This window comes from Podarcis filfolensis (genome assembly GCF_964270895.1).
Source record: "Podarcis filfolensis genome assembly, chromosome: 15".
Taxonomy (NCBI): Eukaryota; Metazoa; Chordata; class Lepidosauria; order Squamata; family Lacertidae; genus Podarcis; species Podarcis filfolensis.
This window is the reverse complement of record NC_139618.1, coordinates 32279691-32295710: the sequence shown is the minus strand read 5'-3', so window position 1 is coordinate 32295710 and position 16020 is coordinate 32279691. Positions and strand designations below refer to the sequence as shown.

General features: G+C 44.4%; 2 protein-coding genes across 4 annotated transcripts; one reads left to right on the top strand and one right to left on the bottom strand.

Annotated features, from left to right (window-relative positions):
• The first annotated feature begins 36 nt into the window (after positions 1 to 36).
• HYLS1 (HYLS1 centriolar and ciliogenesis associated) lies at positions 37 to 8863 on the top strand. 2 transcript variants are annotated; one of them, XM_083589226.1, is made up of 2 exons: positions 37 to 251; positions 7488 to 8863. In XM_083589226.1, the coding sequence occupies exons 1-2, from the start codon at positions 52 to 54 to the stop codon at positions 8422 to 8424; spliced, it is 1137 nt and encodes a 378-aa protein (XP_083445352.1). In that variant the 5' UTR covers positions 37 to 51; the 3' UTR covers positions 8425 to 8863. The 2 variants fall into 2 exon arrangements, 1 of the variants encoding a protein (XP_083445352.1); XR_014542157.1 differs by lacking the exon at positions 37 to 251 and adding an exon at positions 4486 to 4620.
• PUS3 (pseudouridine synthase 3) lies at positions 2893 to 12876 on the bottom strand. Of its 2 annotated transcripts, XM_083588787.1 has the most exons (7): positions 12789 to 12876; positions 11616 to 11704; positions 7194 to 7271; positions 6041 to 6429; positions 4408 to 4976; positions 3555 to 3745; positions 2893 to 3359 (listed from the first exon to the last, which is right to left on the bottom strand). In XM_083588787.1, the coding sequence occupies exons 4-7, from the start codon at positions 6416 to 6418 to the stop codon at positions 3043 to 3045; spliced, it is 1455 nt and encodes a 484-aa protein (XP_083444913.1). In that variant the 5' UTR covers positions 6419 to 6429; positions 7194 to 7271; positions 11616 to 11704; positions 12789 to 12876; the 3' UTR covers positions 2893 to 3042. The 2 variants fall into 2 exon arrangements, with proteins under 2 accessions (XP_083444913.1, XP_083444912.1); XM_083588786.1 differs by lacking the exon at positions 7194 to 7271.
• Positions 12877 to 16020: the final 3144 nt, after the last annotated feature.

The window sequence follows — 16020 nt, the reverse complement described above, 5'->3', positions numbered from 1 at the left end:
GCCCCCCCCTTCCTCTCCAATGAGATAGCCGTGCGGCGTTCTCCGTATCCAATGAAAAGCAGCCCTTACGTGCAGTGGGTGGGAGAAGAATGTTGGCGCACCAATGAAATATGGCGGAACGGGAGCGGGCCAATCATGGAAAGAGGGCGGAGCTTGCTATTTCCTTTTCGATTTGAGCAACGGCAGTTGTGCGGCGGAGTAACCGTCGCCGCGCGAGGGGAGAGGGAGCCGGAGCCGGCGGCAGCAATCAGGTATTAAGCGAAGGGCGCAGGCCAGCAGAAAGCGCACGTGGCCGGTCGTGGAAGATGCGCGCGCATTCGCTTCTGGCCGAGCCTTGTCCTCTCTCATCCCCCCCCCCTTCCTTTTTAAAATTCTCACAAGAACTTTGTGAGGTAGGTTAGGCCGAAACATACAGTGGTTGGTTCAAGGGTCGTCCACTGAGCTTCGTTGCGAAGGGGGGTTTGAACGGTAGCTTCCTATGCCTGCCTCTGGTACTCTAACCCAGGGTGGGAAATCTGTGGTTCTGCAGTTGTTGGTACTCCAGCCATGGGGATGGGGGGAGAGCCGACCCCTCCCCCCTGAATCAAGTAAATAAAAATATATATGCTTAACTAAAAGTCGAAATAAATCAGAATATTTGAAATCGAAATGATCTCTGGGGTCACTGGGAGGATGTTGGGAATCCCAGCCAAATGGGTAGGGTATAAATAATAAATTATTATTATTATTATTATTATTATTATTATTATTATTATTATTATTATATTAGTAGTAGTAGTGGAAGACAGGAGTGCCTGGCATGCTCTGGTCCATGGGGTCACGAAGAGTCAGAAACGACTAAACAACAACAAGTAGTATTTATTATTACACTGGTTCCCAGTACGTTTCCGAGCACAATTCCAAAGTGTTGGTGCTGACCTTTAAAGCCCTAAGTGGCCTCGGCCCAGTATACCTAAAGGAGCATCTTCACCTCCATCGTTCAGCCCAGACACTGAGGTCCAGCTCCGAGGGCTTTCTGGTGGTTCCCTCCCTGCGAGAAGTGAGGTTACAGGGAACCAGGCAGAGGGCCTTCTCGGTAGTGGCGCCCGCCCTGTGGAACGCCCTCCGGTAAGATGTCAAGGAATTAAACAACTATCTGACTTTTAGAAGACATCTGAAGGCAGCCCTGTTTAGGGAAGTTTTTAAAGTTTGAAGTTTTATTCTGTTTTTAGTGTTCTGCCGGGAGCTGCCCAGAGTGGCTGGAGAAACCCAGCCAGATGGTCAGGGTATAAATAATAAAATTATTATTACTACAGTGGTACCTCTGGTTACGTACTTAGTTCGTTCCGGAGGTCCGTTCTTAACCTGAAACTGTTCTTAACCTGAAGCACCACTTTAGCTAATGTGGGCTGCCGCTGTGCAATTTCTGTTCTCATCCTGAAGCAAAGTTCTTAAACCGAGGTACTATTTCTGGGTTAGTGGAGTCTGTAACCTGAAGCGTATGTAACCCGAGGTACCACTGTATTATTAGCAACCTGATTGAGTGGTAGACAAGGCAAACAGAGGAGGATGACAGGTGCCCACCCCCCCAAATATATATCATGGCTTTGCCCAGGACTCCAGCTGCCATAATCTTTGATGGGTGGATGAGTGATGGAGCACAGCATCACCCCAAGAGCCACAGGGTCTCCATCCTTTCTCTAGTACCACACTGACCGCAGCATTAGCTCTGTACCTTTTTTTTTTTTTAAAAAAGCCTTCTGTTTCCAACCTAGATCCCATCAGCACTCTGCAATGTAAGCAGCATTGTACTGCTGTAAACACTCATTGCTTCTTCCAAAGAAGCCTCTCCTGGGAACTGTAGTTTGCCAAGGGTGCCGAGAAGCTGCTAGGAGACGCCGGTTCCCCTCAAAGAGCAACATTGCTCAGAATACCTTGGGAAGAGAAGCCCAACACTGCAAGCTGGAACAAACCCTATGCTCTCAGATTTTACACACGCTAACTATTTAAAGGGATGTCAAAAGAGGATTAGTGGTTCTTTTAAGACCCACTAAAAGTAGAAGCAGTGGGTTTAAATTACAGTAATGTAAGCTTTAAACTAAAGCTGCAATCTTAAAATATATTTCCTTACGAACAACTTCCACTAAATTCAATGGGCTTAGTTCCAATTAAACTTCTGTAGGATTGTGGCCCCAATGTAAACTGGCATTGGAATAAGTTAACTGGTAAAGTGCAGTAGAAAGGGATTGACCAGATGGCATGGTGCCAAATCAATGCAATAATAATAATAACTTTATTGTCATTGTACAACCTGTGTACAGTGAAGTAATACATACAAATGATCTTTTTCATGTGAATTTTAACTAAAGTAACTATTGAATGGCTGCTATGCTTTCTAATAGGCCACAACGTATCTGCTCATCACATCCCTGACTAGTGGAACTGTTCTTTCTCTTTTTCTGAGGTCCTACTAACCTAGTTAGTCCAGCTTTTCCTAGTTTTTATTTTTGCTCCTTTGTTCCTATCACTTCATCCATATGGAAGAGCAGGATGAAGCTGAACATAAGGAAGTGTAGAAAGAGGTGAGTCCCAACCTAAAGACGCTACTACTTGTTTATTCTTGTAAATAAAAAAAGGCACCACACCCAGCTCCGTTGATATGACAAGGCTGATTCACATACCAGCTCGTGATGTGGTGGCCATATAAGAAGACCCTAATCTGGGGCCACTTACTCCTCTTCATACAGTTACCCGCCTGGTTTATAGATCTGTTTTGGCAATGATTAATTGCTTACAACTGTTGTAAGAGCTATAAACGCTTTCAGTGGTTGTAGCAGTAGGACGAGAATGTGGAGCTAATAAAGAGATTTGCCTGTATTTTGAAAACAATTTCACACCTGCTTTATGCTATTATTTTAAAAAAATGTTTATTTCTTAAATGCAAAGCATTTAGTGGTATGCCTGTGTTCTTAAAAAGAACAAAAGTAAATAAGGATCCCAATAGGTTTGCATGAAAAGAGATCTGGAGATATCTGCTTGGAGATAAGAGATGGTGTGGAAACTTCAGTCTGAACTCGTACAGACTCTCTTTGCAGCTTGTTCTGGAACATCTTTGTCAGTCTCCACACTTTTGTTGTGGCTGCTCCTAACTTCCATCTCTTCATCTGATTCCTTTTCAGAGTGCTTTGTTTTCTTAAGGTGTGGAAGTTCAATGCGTCCTCTACGCACAAAGTAATTGATGCGAGACTCCAACCCTTCACATTTGGGGCGATCCATTAATGGCTTGTAGTTTCGGGCTTTTGCTCCCTCGATTAAGGCACTGATCTGATTGTGGACCGGGGGCTTCAGCTCTCCCCACCGAATTGTGCCATTGCTTGAACCTGAAAACATAACAAGTGCCAACGGGTCAACAAGTCCTGTGTAGCATATTATTATTCACCAGTTGCTTCTATCCACTTTTAAATTACCCAGTTCTGTACCCATATATGTAATCACTAGAATAGTGCCTTAGAGCCACACTCATACCTAGCAACAGTGAATTCTGTTAGAATTCTACAGAACTATGCATCTCCTACCTGTCTCTGTAGACATCTCAGCAAAATCAAGCCCTTTTAACATGCTACGCAGCATATAAGTTTTAACAGCATGGTTGGCCCAAAGCTGCTGTAAATGAGTGACATTAAACTCCTGGACGTTGCGATCATAGATCCACTGGATATTTTCAAATTCACAGTCATACAAAACCAGAGGAAATTCCACTGCCATGCTGCAAGAAAAGGAGAAGATAAGGTGTTAAGGAGCTTAAATCAGATGCCTGTGACTTAAAACAGGGAAGCACATGCATAAGACTGAGTAACAATCTGATGTGATACAAAGCAGTGATTAATCTTTATAGTGTTAGATTCCCATACATGTAAGGCAATTGGTGTTGATCTTTCTGTGCCAGTAACGGGAGTGCAGTTTTTAGTGCACACTAATGCACATCTATAGCTTCCCTTTCCACCCGCTCTTCAGCATCTTGATGTGGTTTTGCCTGGAGTCCAATTGTATTATGGAGCAATGGCACTGGAAAAGCTATACTTAAGAGCTAGAGAAATCCCAATTATGTTTGCCAGGACTTTGCTAAATACTGGCATGCATTTTCATAGGCAAGACTATGTCATTGGGAGTGATGCAGGAATACACTGGTTAGACTTTAAGGTACCACAGGGGTACGGTGATGGCTCAGAGCTCAGTGGCAGAACACAGGCCTTGCATACAAAAGGTCCCAGGTTCAATCGCTATAACCTCTGATTAAAAACGGCTCTCTGATATTAGGTCTAGCAAAGACCTCTGTCCAAGATTTGCATCCACTGCTAAGCTTGTTTCACGTCTAACAAATATTATAATGGTTATATAATATATATTAATTTCTTTGCAAATACATACCTGTATTGTGGTTTTCGAGGGTTGTTCTCTACATCCAGCAGCACATCAATAATCTCTGGCTTTTCCATCCTTTGTCCAATCAGGAAGAGAATAGCCATCATGCAACGGACCTGGTGGTAGAGGAATGCTTGGCCTGTCACTTCAAACAGGTACATTTGGAAAGGGTTGTGCAGCTCTGCATCCTCTGCTCTAGCCACGGGCTTCACCTCTGCAGTAAGAATTGTCCGTTGAAAGTTGGTCACACCGTTGGCTACATCCATCTTGCATAGATTACGAAAATCATGGGTCCCCACGAGCTTCTGAGCTGCAGTATTCATGAGAGCTACATCTAGATCAGCACGAGGGAAGAAATAGTGATAGGTCCTTTTGAGGCAACTAAACCTAGCACTGAAGCTGGGATCTACTGGGGCCCAAGCCAGTACCCGTATGTCATGAGGGAGCACTTGATTCAATATGTGTGTGTAGCGGATCTCCTCTGCAGTATTTGTAGCTGTGTCCTTCGTTGCACCCTCGGCTTTATTTACTGCTTTATCCTTTGACAGGTTTGAGCGGAGATCTAGGGAGATCACCTGAAACATTGGAGAAGGATAATATGGAGTAAAATATGCAAAAACAACACTATGGACAGTATCCGATGCCCTCATTCCGTGACACCCCCCCATGGGCACCTTGCACCGTCCACATTCCTTGTGCAAACTGTACAACTGACTTAGCGCTACTTTGGATACAAACCTAAGGGGGTAGATCCCAAGTTAGCCATATTTGGAGTAGACCCATTGAAATTAATGGGCATGAATAAATAACCATATTTTTCCCTCTGCGCAGCGCCCCTTCAGCAAAGCGGGAGGAGAAATCGAAGGGGCTCTGTTTCTCCTGCCGCTTCGCTTAAGGGGTGCTGCGCAGAGAGGGAGAGAATAATTTTTTCCTTGTTCTCCCCCTCTAAAACTAGGTGCGTCTTATGGTAGGGTGCGTCCTATATAGTGAAAAATACGGTAGGTCCATTAATTTCAGTGTGTCTGCTCTGAGTAAAACATAGTTGGATACACCTCTAATATTTATTTTATTTTTCACGGAATCAATGAGAATTCTCCAAATATGATGGTGTTGGTGTAGCTTCCTCAATGACTATTTGGACCTGAAATGATCCGGTGGTAGGTTTTATCTTGCAGTCCAGGATAACTCAGGCTACAATCTTTTACACCAGGCATGTCCAAAGTCTGTCTTGGGGGGCCTAATCCGGACCGCCAGAAAAAGCTCAACAACTTTGGGGTAAAAACTCGACAAATTTGGTCAGCCCTCACACATGTTCACTTTATCAAATCTGGCCCTCTTTGAAAAAAGTTTGGGCACCCCTGTTTTACACACTTTCCTGGGAGGAAGCCCCATTGAATGAGTTTTGATATCAGCATATCTAATACCCAGTATTCAGCACCACACCACACCTAAGAACTATTTGCTAAGTGGGAATATCACAGAAGGTAATGCTGCTGCCCCCGCTTTAATTCACATTCTGTTATAGTGCTGAATCCAAATCCCCCCCTCCCTCACCCTCTGAGCAGGTTCCCTTATTTTCTGCTGTGAGCTAAGCAGGTGGGTTTCATAAAAATGGCAGTTAGATAGATGCTGATCTCACCTGTCCAAAGGCACTGACTCCCTTGTCAGTGCGCCCACAGCGGTGATAGTTGGAAGTCTGTCTGCTGGCCACCAGCCGGGTTTTGCTGAGAGCCTCAAACAGCTTTTCTTCAATAGTATTGTTGGTGTTCTCCTGGCTAGCAAAGCCCTGATATCCCCAGCCCAGGTAGGCTATCTTCAGTGCCACATGTCTCTGGCCATAAGCGCTAAAATCAAATGGCCTCTGCTGCCGTTTCTTAGTCTTCCCTGCTGCTGAGAGGCCGCCTTCTGTGCCTGCAGTCTGCTTGCTCTCCAGCTTTTCTTGCAGCCTTTGCACCATGTCTTCCAGTTCCTGGACTCTCTTCAGTAGCTTCTCTGTTTCTGCTCCATCTCTGGCCATAGTGAGAGTCCCTGGGAAGGGAAAACGAGTTTCCACAATTCAAACTTTTGTATTTGCTGCTAAAGGAGAGGCTATTCAGCTGGGGACTGTCAACTTGCTATCCAGCTTTATGCTTTTATTTTCTACCTATACTGTATTGCATATTTGAACGTAATGAAATACTTCCAATATTGAATTGTGAGTGCATGCCTTTCTCCATTTACTGATAAATTCATACTAATTCCCAGTGGGCTTTCGGGACATTTTTTTTGTTTACATGGAATGCAAGGTGTAGGGGACAGAAAAGGTTTGCTCTTGACACCCATGGGCTACTCCTGCATAAGGAAACCCTGCATATAACACAGGATTCTGGGGTTTTGTTCTGAAGTTCACATATTTCATGTGAGATACTGGTCCACCCTGTTGGGTCTCGCAGTTCCCAGTGTGAACTGAATGTGCACCATAAAGCATACTTAACCTCAGGGAGGAAGATTTCAAGTTGCGGGCAAACTGCCTTTCAGGGATTCAGATCCACCATTACTGATTCTCATTGTAGAATCTCTGATACATTACTAAGCAGCCTCAGGATTTGCTGGAAAATAATTTGAAACCCACTAGTATAGCTAATAACTGTAAGACTTAACACGTACTCCAATGTACTGCAAAGGGGGAACATCGTAACGCAGCAGTACTCAGGATTTTTATTGTATCCTAAGCTGACTTAAGTGAAAGCAAATTCTTGCTAGAAATAGGTAAATGACTATTCAATCAGTGAATAAATTTAGTACAGTGGTACCTCGGTTTTTGAATGTAATCCGTTTTGGAAGACCGTTCAACTTCAAAAATGTTCGAAAACCGAGGTGCAAAGGGTGGCCTGCAATTTCAATGGTGAAAATTGGGGAAAACTCAGCAGAAAACCGTTCAACTTCTGAGGCACATTCGAAAACAGAAGCATTTACTTCCGGGTTTTCGGCGCTCGAAAACCGAAACGTTCGGCTTCCGAGATGCTCAAAAACCGAGGTACCACTGTACTTAAACTTGTTTTGGGTAGATATAGCCCACTGTGAGAATTAACATTTCTCTCTTTCAGAATCAGTGACTGCACCAAGCCAAGAGAAGCAATGGAAACATTCATGGGACTTGATCGTCCCCGCTGGGCCTCTATGAGCCATGAAGATCGGCTCAAAGAAGCTGCAATGGCATTCATCCGCCTTTGCGCAGAACAGGGAGAAGGTGATAGCCCAAGGAAGATGTGTTTTGCACCTCAGCTGGACCCCTACACAAGAGCCTCAGTGGCCTCTTTGGTCAGACCCACACTTCCTGTGAAGATTAGGCATCTTAATTCAGGACCCACCTTGCAAGCAAAGACTCCCGAGGAACCCAGAGTTGCTAGGAAACCTATAATAAAAAGGAAAGTTCTGAGGCGAAGGCCTGATGGGGAAGTAGAGGTGACGGATGAGTCCATCACCAGCACACCAGAGACCAGCAGTCAGAGTGACCCCGAGTATGGGGAGTTGAGTCAAAGAATGCACAGTCTGAAGACTCAGCAAGAGGAAGAAGAGTCAGAGGAGGAGAGTGAGCCAAGCATTTGCCCAGAGTCTGAGACGGCTTATTCCTGGAGAACTACAGAGAGCCAGAGCCAAAGCTCGCAAAGAGAGAGCCAGAGCCGCAGCAGCACATCCTATGAGCAGGACTTGATTGTTGCTGGCCACCCAAAATCCTTCATATTACCAAGATTTGATCAGCTAAGCCGGAACAGAATGAAGACCGACCGGGTAGCCCGTTACTTGGAGCATAAGCATGACTGGGAATCTCTGCGGCTACCAGGGGAAGATCCCAGGAAAGGGGTGCGCTGGAGCATCCGGGAACAGATGCTCTGCAAGTCAGAATTGCCTCCCAGGGCCCAGCACATTTATATTCCCAACAACTACCTGGTGCCTACAGAGAAGAAGAGGTCTGCCCTGCGCTGGGGAATACGCTGTGACCTGGCAAATGGCGTGATGCCTAGGAATACCTACTCCTCCTAGAAATGCAGAGGTCTCTATAGTGCCATCCACAGGAGCATGCCTTGCTTAGCACAGCCCAAATATCTAACTACTCCAGGCAAGCAGCTAAGCTATTTTGTTTCCTTTGAAACCCTTTCAAATCCTTATTGGTTTTAAATCTCGCTTTCAGAATGAGTGTTCCAACGACACAAAAGGATTTTACTTATTCGTGCTTCTTGAATAGTTGTCCCAGATAGGATCATTTAGAGATTTATATTGCCTCATCAGAAGCCAGGCAGAAGATGAACCAAAGTTTACTGAAGTATATGTCAATGAGAATAATCTTTATTTTTATTGCAAGATCTTTTAAACCCACTTCCTCTTCCTAACGCAATCATCATACTTCTGTATGATGTTGTTATTTTTAAAGAAAGTTTAGCTTCTAGATGTATGGATTAAATTAAAAGTGTGTGGTATAAAAGGATTGCTTCTAGTTTCTCTATTGACTGGTTAATTTGTTGAGAAAGTAATATTTTATCCGGAACAGAAGACAGGTCAAAAGCTTCACCTCATTTATCAATTGTTGTGTGGAACTGCTGTGCTACATTGTAAACAACTCTTCGCTTTCAAGTGGGTATGTGGTTCTTATCCCATTGAGAATATTGTCTTGGTGCGTATCTATGTATTTTTTAAAACAATTTTATTGAAGGTTTTTAACATGTTAAGCAATAAAATCCAAACACATTTATAAAACAATAAAAATATATAAAAGAGAGAGTAATAATGAAATACCTATATATAGGCAACTCCCAATTTAGGTGCCAAACCTAGAAGTAGCCCCAAAACATCACTGATAATGGAGGGGTGGAGCACAGTGGGCATCCACATGCTCCTCTATAAACCGGAATTACTTGTACTAAGGTTCTCGAGCAAAGTGCTTTTCTTCTGTTAAGTTTCTTTCCCCACTTGGAAACACTACGGATATAATGAATTATGGGTTGCATATTGGAGAAGACAATGGACAATTGGAGAAGATTTTAATTATGCCTGGCTGCAAGCATAAGCACCGGGGAACACACTGAAACTTTTGAGTACGGTGGACACTTGGGTTGCGAATGTGATCCGTGCGAGATGCATGTTCGCAACCCACAGTGGTGCATCTGCGCATGTGCGGGTTGCGATTCGGCGCTTCTGTGCATGCACGACCGCCAAAATCCGGAAGTAACCTGTTCCGGTACTTCCGGGTTTCAGCGCGTCTGTAACCCAGAAAAAGCAACCCAGAGCGTCTGTAACCCGAGGTATGACTGTATAGTGGAACAAGGAAACTGCTTTAGCCAGAAGGCTGCTTTTCCTTCTGGGTAATATACCAGTGGTGGTAGGGCTGAAGGGGCAGAAATGGGCAGAACAACTAGTCCAAATTCTTTGTACAATGGGCTAATTTCTACACATGCCTGCACACACCTCTGTCCAGACTAGAGATGGGAAGGCCTGGTAAAAACCTGGAAAACGGGGGGGGGGTAAGCTTTTGGGGGGAAAAGCCCTGGGTTTTTTCCAATTTTTCCCAGGCCTTCCCATCTCTAAGACAAACTCATTGGGTACATGAACTGCCAGAATCTGTAAAACTTGAGCTAGTTGACACTTTTTCTTACGCTTAATGTGAAATTACAGCCCAGTTAGTTTAATGTTTTTTCCTGGTAAACTGGTGGAAACTGTTAACAATAAAATAACCAACCCTATAGAAGTCTTGCTGATAGCTTCTGTAAGGGTAAGTCTTGTCTACCTAACCATTTTAGAGTTCTGCGAGAGTATCATGCAAATGGGGTGATCTTGGGTGTGTACCTGGACTTAACTGATTAAAGAATGCTAAGCGGAGAGTAGGACTAATTCACAGTTCTAACAATGGAAGGATTTAGTAAGCAAGGTTCTCCCAAGATCTGTAATGAAAACAGCTTTTTAACTTATTCATAACTCTGGAATCAGGGAGCAGTGAGGTGGCCAAGTTTGCTGATGACACCAAATAGTTTAAGGCAGAGCTTTCCAAACTTTTCACGCTGGCGACACACTTTTTAGGCGTGCATCATTTCATGACACAGCAATTCAGTTTTGTGTCATTTCGCGACACAGTTTTACTAGCAAGCCAGAGGTTAAACTAACCCCTTTCTCAGCCCGGGAGGAGCGTTTGTGGGACCCACCTACACACAGCAGCCGACACACTAGCATGTCACAACACACAGTTTGGAAAGCTCTAGTTTAAGGTGATTAAAACCAAAAGGGATTGCCTGGAGCGCTGGAAGAATATCTCCTGACTGGGTGAAGGATCATTAAAAATGCATACAATCTTATTTGGAAGGGATCCCCTAAAGGTCCAATCCCCTGGCAATACAGGAATCTCAACTAGATTTTGACAGAGTCCACCACCTCTTGTGGGAGTCCATTCCACTATCAAACAATTCTGTCAGAAAGTTCTTCCTGATGCTTAGTCGGAATCACCTGTATTGTAACTTGAAGCCATTGGTTCAAGTCCTATCTTCCAGAGCAGGAGAAAACAAGCTTGCTCCTACCTGCATGTGTCAGCTCTTGAGATATCTGAAGATAGTTATCACCTCTCAGTCTCCTCTTTACCAGGATAAACATAACCAATTCCCTCAACTGTTCTTCATAAGGCTTGGTTTCCAGACCCTTTTATCATCTTGGTCGCCCTCCGCACATAATAATAATAATAATAATAATAATAATAATAATAATAATAATAATAATTTATTATTTGTACCCCGCCCATCTGGCTGGGTTTCCCCAGCCACTCTGGGCAGCTTCCATAGAAACCAAAAATACACTAAAATATCACAGATTAAAAACTTCCATGAACAGGGCTGCCTTAAGATGTCTTCTGAATGTCAGGTAGTTATTTATCGCTTTGACATCTGATGGGAGGGTGTTCCACAGGGCAGGCGCCACTACCGAGAAGGCCCTCTGCCTGGTTCCCTGTAGCTTTGCTTCTCGCAATGAGGGAACCGCCAGAAGGCCCTCGGCGCTGGACCTCAGCATCCGGGCAGAACGATGGGGGTGGAGACGCTCCTTCAGGAGCTTGTCAATATCCTTCTTAACAGAACTGGATACAGTACTCCAGGTATAGTCACACCAGGGCAGAATATAGTCGGAGTATTACTTCCCTTGATTGGTGGAAAGTGATGCATGCTGATGCAAAAAAACCCAATAACTTCACATGTACTCACAGCATCTGAACTGGTGTTAACTAGCCAGGAAGCAGATTTGAGAGTTGTGGCAGATAGCTTGAGAAAGATGTTTTCCTAGCATGCAGTAGCTATGAAAAAGGCAAATTCCATGTTAGGGATCGTTAGGAAAGCGATTGAAACCACCAACAGGAGGCCCTTTTACAAATCCATGCCGCAACCACACATAGTGTATGATTCTGGTTGCCATACCTCAAAAGGCTCCTGCAGATCAAGAAAATGGCAACCAAAACGATTAAGGGAGTAGAACAACTCTACTATGAGAAAATGTTGCAGCATTCAGGGGTTTCTAGCTTATAAAATGTGGGCATGATAGAGGTGCTAAGATTCTGCAAGGTGTGGGAAAAGCAGTTTTTTATTCTACTATTTGAAGATAATGCTAGAACACACAGTCATCTGACACACCAATTCTTTACTGTTTTTTAATTAAAGAAAACAAGTATATTATAAAAGCATTAAAATATACAGTAATTGGACACACTGGCCCACGAGAATAGACGTGCATTTTAGTGCTTTTAGCATCAGTGAATCAAGCAGCCTGGTCCTGTGTACCTTTATTCAGAAGTAACTGCTATTGAGGTCAACGAAGCTAACCTGCTAAGGATTACAACATCCTAAATGCATCCTTACTCAATGGGATTTCAAACCCTGCACCCAGTGAGTGTGTGTGGCAGAAGATGAGCCCTGTTGGATCAGGCCGATGGCCCGTCCAGTCTAACATCCTGTTCTCACAGTGGCCATCCACGTGCCTACGAAACGTCAGCAAGCAGGACCTGCGTGCTCCCTACGTGCGGTTCTCAGTACTTCGAACACGCGTGATCGTGGCTCAGGGTTTGAAGTCGGGCCACTAATTTCGGACAGAAACGGCCAGTGCAAGAGCTGATCACGGAAGGCTAATCAGAACAGGCCAACTAGTAACACCCCCCCCCCCAAAAAACCCCCATATATATTCTAAGGGTTCAGAATTGTTATATGTTACAGCGGTGGGGGAGAGACGGGCGATCCAATCAACGCTGCCTGTGAAGGCGATCAGCTTCACTAAAGGAGCGATCCTAAACGCCACTTACTCACGAGTAAGCCCAATGAACACTGTGGGATTTGCTCCCGTATTAAAACATGCGCTGTGAACGCGCGCCGCGACCCCCGTGTTCCTACCTCCGCAGCTTTTACGCTGACGTTCGTTGAGAGCAAAAGACTCTGAGCCCAGGCATGCCGCCCCGTCCACGATTTCTCCGCAGGAAATGACGTAAAGGCTTCCCTTTCCCCAACACATGACACAGAGGAGATTTGTGGGAAATGTAGTCTTTCTCTAAAAAGCGGCCGGATTAGCCTTTTACTTCCAACAGCAGGCAGCCAAATGTTTTTGGAAGGTTACAGAAGGTTATCCTGAACGGGATAGCCCTCCCCTCCTTGTTTGACCCCAGCCCCATGCCTCTGACATGGAGGCTCCATTTAGTTATCATGGCTATGAATCATTGAAAGCTTTATCCGCCATAGTATGTAAAGTCATGAGCTACTGAATTGAGATGTTAGGCAAAATATTACTATTTTAATTCCCGCCTCAGTGGTTGCTTCTATTTCAACAATAATTTAGAGTGTCCAGGGTGATTCTTGAGAAGGGTTCACCACACCTTATTGCCATACCACCCTGAACATGCACAATCTCGTACCATCATTATGCCTCACAGAAAAGTGCTTGGAGTTTATTCATTTATTTAAGAATAACTAGTAATAGATACCAAAGCATCGTATTCATAGCCAACATCTAAACGTTCAAAATATTCCAGGCCAGACCAACTATCAGGTTCACGTGTAAGGCCCATTAATTTCAATGGTTGTGAGTAGAAGTATGTTGAATACAACCCTTGGAATATGAAGCATGGTGTAGAAATTTAATAACAATATTAATGTTTTGGGGTTTTTTTAAGGAAAAGCACCATCACCACATAGAATCACTGAGTTGGAGGGGAGCCTGAGGGTCATTTAGTCCAACCCTCAACAATGCAGGAATCTCAACTAAAGCATCCATGACAGACCATCCAACCTCTGCTTAAAAACCTCCAAGGAAGGAGTGTCTACCATCTCATGTGGGAGTCTTGTGGGAGGCTCTTACTGCCAGAAAGTTTTCTTTACGTTTAGTCGGAATCTCCTTTCTTGTAATTTGAAGCCATTGGTTCAAAGTCATGACATCAATGTTCCTATTTATGTTTGTTTGTTTGCCGATGCCTTGGGCAGGCTTGGTCTAGAAAGGGGTGCGTGGGTGTTTCTAAATATATATTCTAAATATATACAGTTAACTATTGCATCTACTGAAAAGTATTATTGTTTATTAAATTTCTATACCACCCTTCATCCGAAGACTACAAGGGTGGCTAATAATAATAATTTATTATTCACACCCCTGCCCATATGGCTGGGTTTCTCCAGCTACTTTGGGCGGCTCCCAACAGAATATTAAAAACACGATAAAACATCAAACATCAAAAACTTCCCTACACAGGGCTGTTTACAATACAGGCAACCAGGCAGAGGGCCTTCTCGGTAGCGGCGCCCGCCCTGTGGAACGCCCTCCCATCCGATGTCAAGGAAACAAACAACTACAGGTGAAACTCGAAAAATTAGAATATCGTGGAAAAGTTCATTTATTTCAGTAATTCAATTTAAAAGGTGAAACTAATATATGAGATAGACTCATGACATGCAAAGCGAGATATGTCAAGCCTTTATTTGTTATAATTGTGATATAATGGCATTGTTGTTGTTTAGTCGTTTAGTCGTGTCCGACTCTTTATGACCCCATGGACGCCAGGCACTCCTGTCTTCCACTGCCTCCTGCAGTTTGGTCAGACTCATGTTTGTAGCTTCGAGAACACTGTCCAACCATCTCGTCCTCTGTTGTCCCCTTTTCCTTGTGCCCTCCATCTTTCCCAACATCAGGGTCTTTTCCAGGGAGTCTTCTCTTCTCATGAGGTGGCCAAAGTATTGGAGCGTCAGCTTCAGGATCTGTCCTTCCAGCGAGCACTCAGGGCTGATTTCCTTAAGAATGGATATGTCCATGGGACTCTCAAGAGTCTCCTCCAGCACCATAATTCAAAAGCATCAATTCTTCGGCGATCAGCCTTCTTTATGGTCCAGCTCTCACTTCCATACATCACTACTGGGAAAACCACGGCTTTAACTATATGGACCTTTGTTGGCAAGGTGATGTCTCTGCTTTTTGGCATACAGATTATGAAAACCCCAAATTAACAATCTCAGAAAATTAGAATATTGTGAAAAGGTGAAGTAGCTATTCAATCCATAACAGCTGCAATGGGTTCCCGAGCCTTTAAATGGTCTCTCAGTCTGGTTCAGTAGGAAGCACAATCATGGGGAAGGCTGCTGACCTGACAGTTGTGCAGAAAGCAATCATTGAGACCCTCCATAAGGAGGGAAAGCCTCAAAAGGTAATTGCAGAAGAAGCTGAATGTTCCCAAAGTGCTGTATCGAAGCACATTAATGGAAAGGGAATGTGCGGAAGGGAAAAGTGTGGAAGAAAAAGGTGCACAAGCAGTAGGTATGACTGTAGCCTGGAGAGGATTGTCAGGAAAAGACGATTCAAACGTGTTGGGTCTTTCACAAGGAGTGGACTGAGGCTGGAGTTAGTGCATCAAGAGCCACCACACAGACGGATCCTGGAGATGGGCTTCAAATGTCGTATTCCTCGTATTCCTCTTGTCAAGCCGCTCCTTGACATCAGAAGCATCTTAGCTGGGCTAAAGAAAAAAAGAACTGATCTGTTTCTCAGTGGTCCCGAGTCCTCTTTTCTGATGAGAGCAACTTTTGCAGCTCATTTGGAAACCAAGGCCCCAGAGTCTGGAGGAAGAAAGGGGAGGCACACAATGCCAGATGCTTGAAGTCCAGTGTGACATTTCTACAGTCTGTGTTGATTTGGGGAGCCATGTCATCAGCTGGTGTTGGTCCACTGTGCTTCATTGAGTCCAGGGTCAATGCAGCCGTCTACCAGGAGATTTTGGAGCACTTCATGCTTCCTTCCGCAGATGAGCTTTATGGGGATGCCGACTTCATTTTCCAGCAGGACTTGGCACCTGCCCACACGGCCAAAAGTACCAAAACCTGGTTCAATGCCCATGGGATTACTGTGCTTGATTGGCCAGCAAACTCGCCTGACCTGAACCCCATAGAGAATCTATGAGGCATTGCCAAGAGACAGAAGAGAGACACGAGACCGAGCAATGCAGAAGAGCTGAAGGCTGCTATTGAAGCATCCTGGTCTTCCATAACACCTCAGCAGTGCCACAGGCTGATAGCACCATACCACGCCGAATTGAGGCAGTAATTGATGCAAAAGGGGCCCAAACCAAGTACTGAGTACATGTGCATGCTT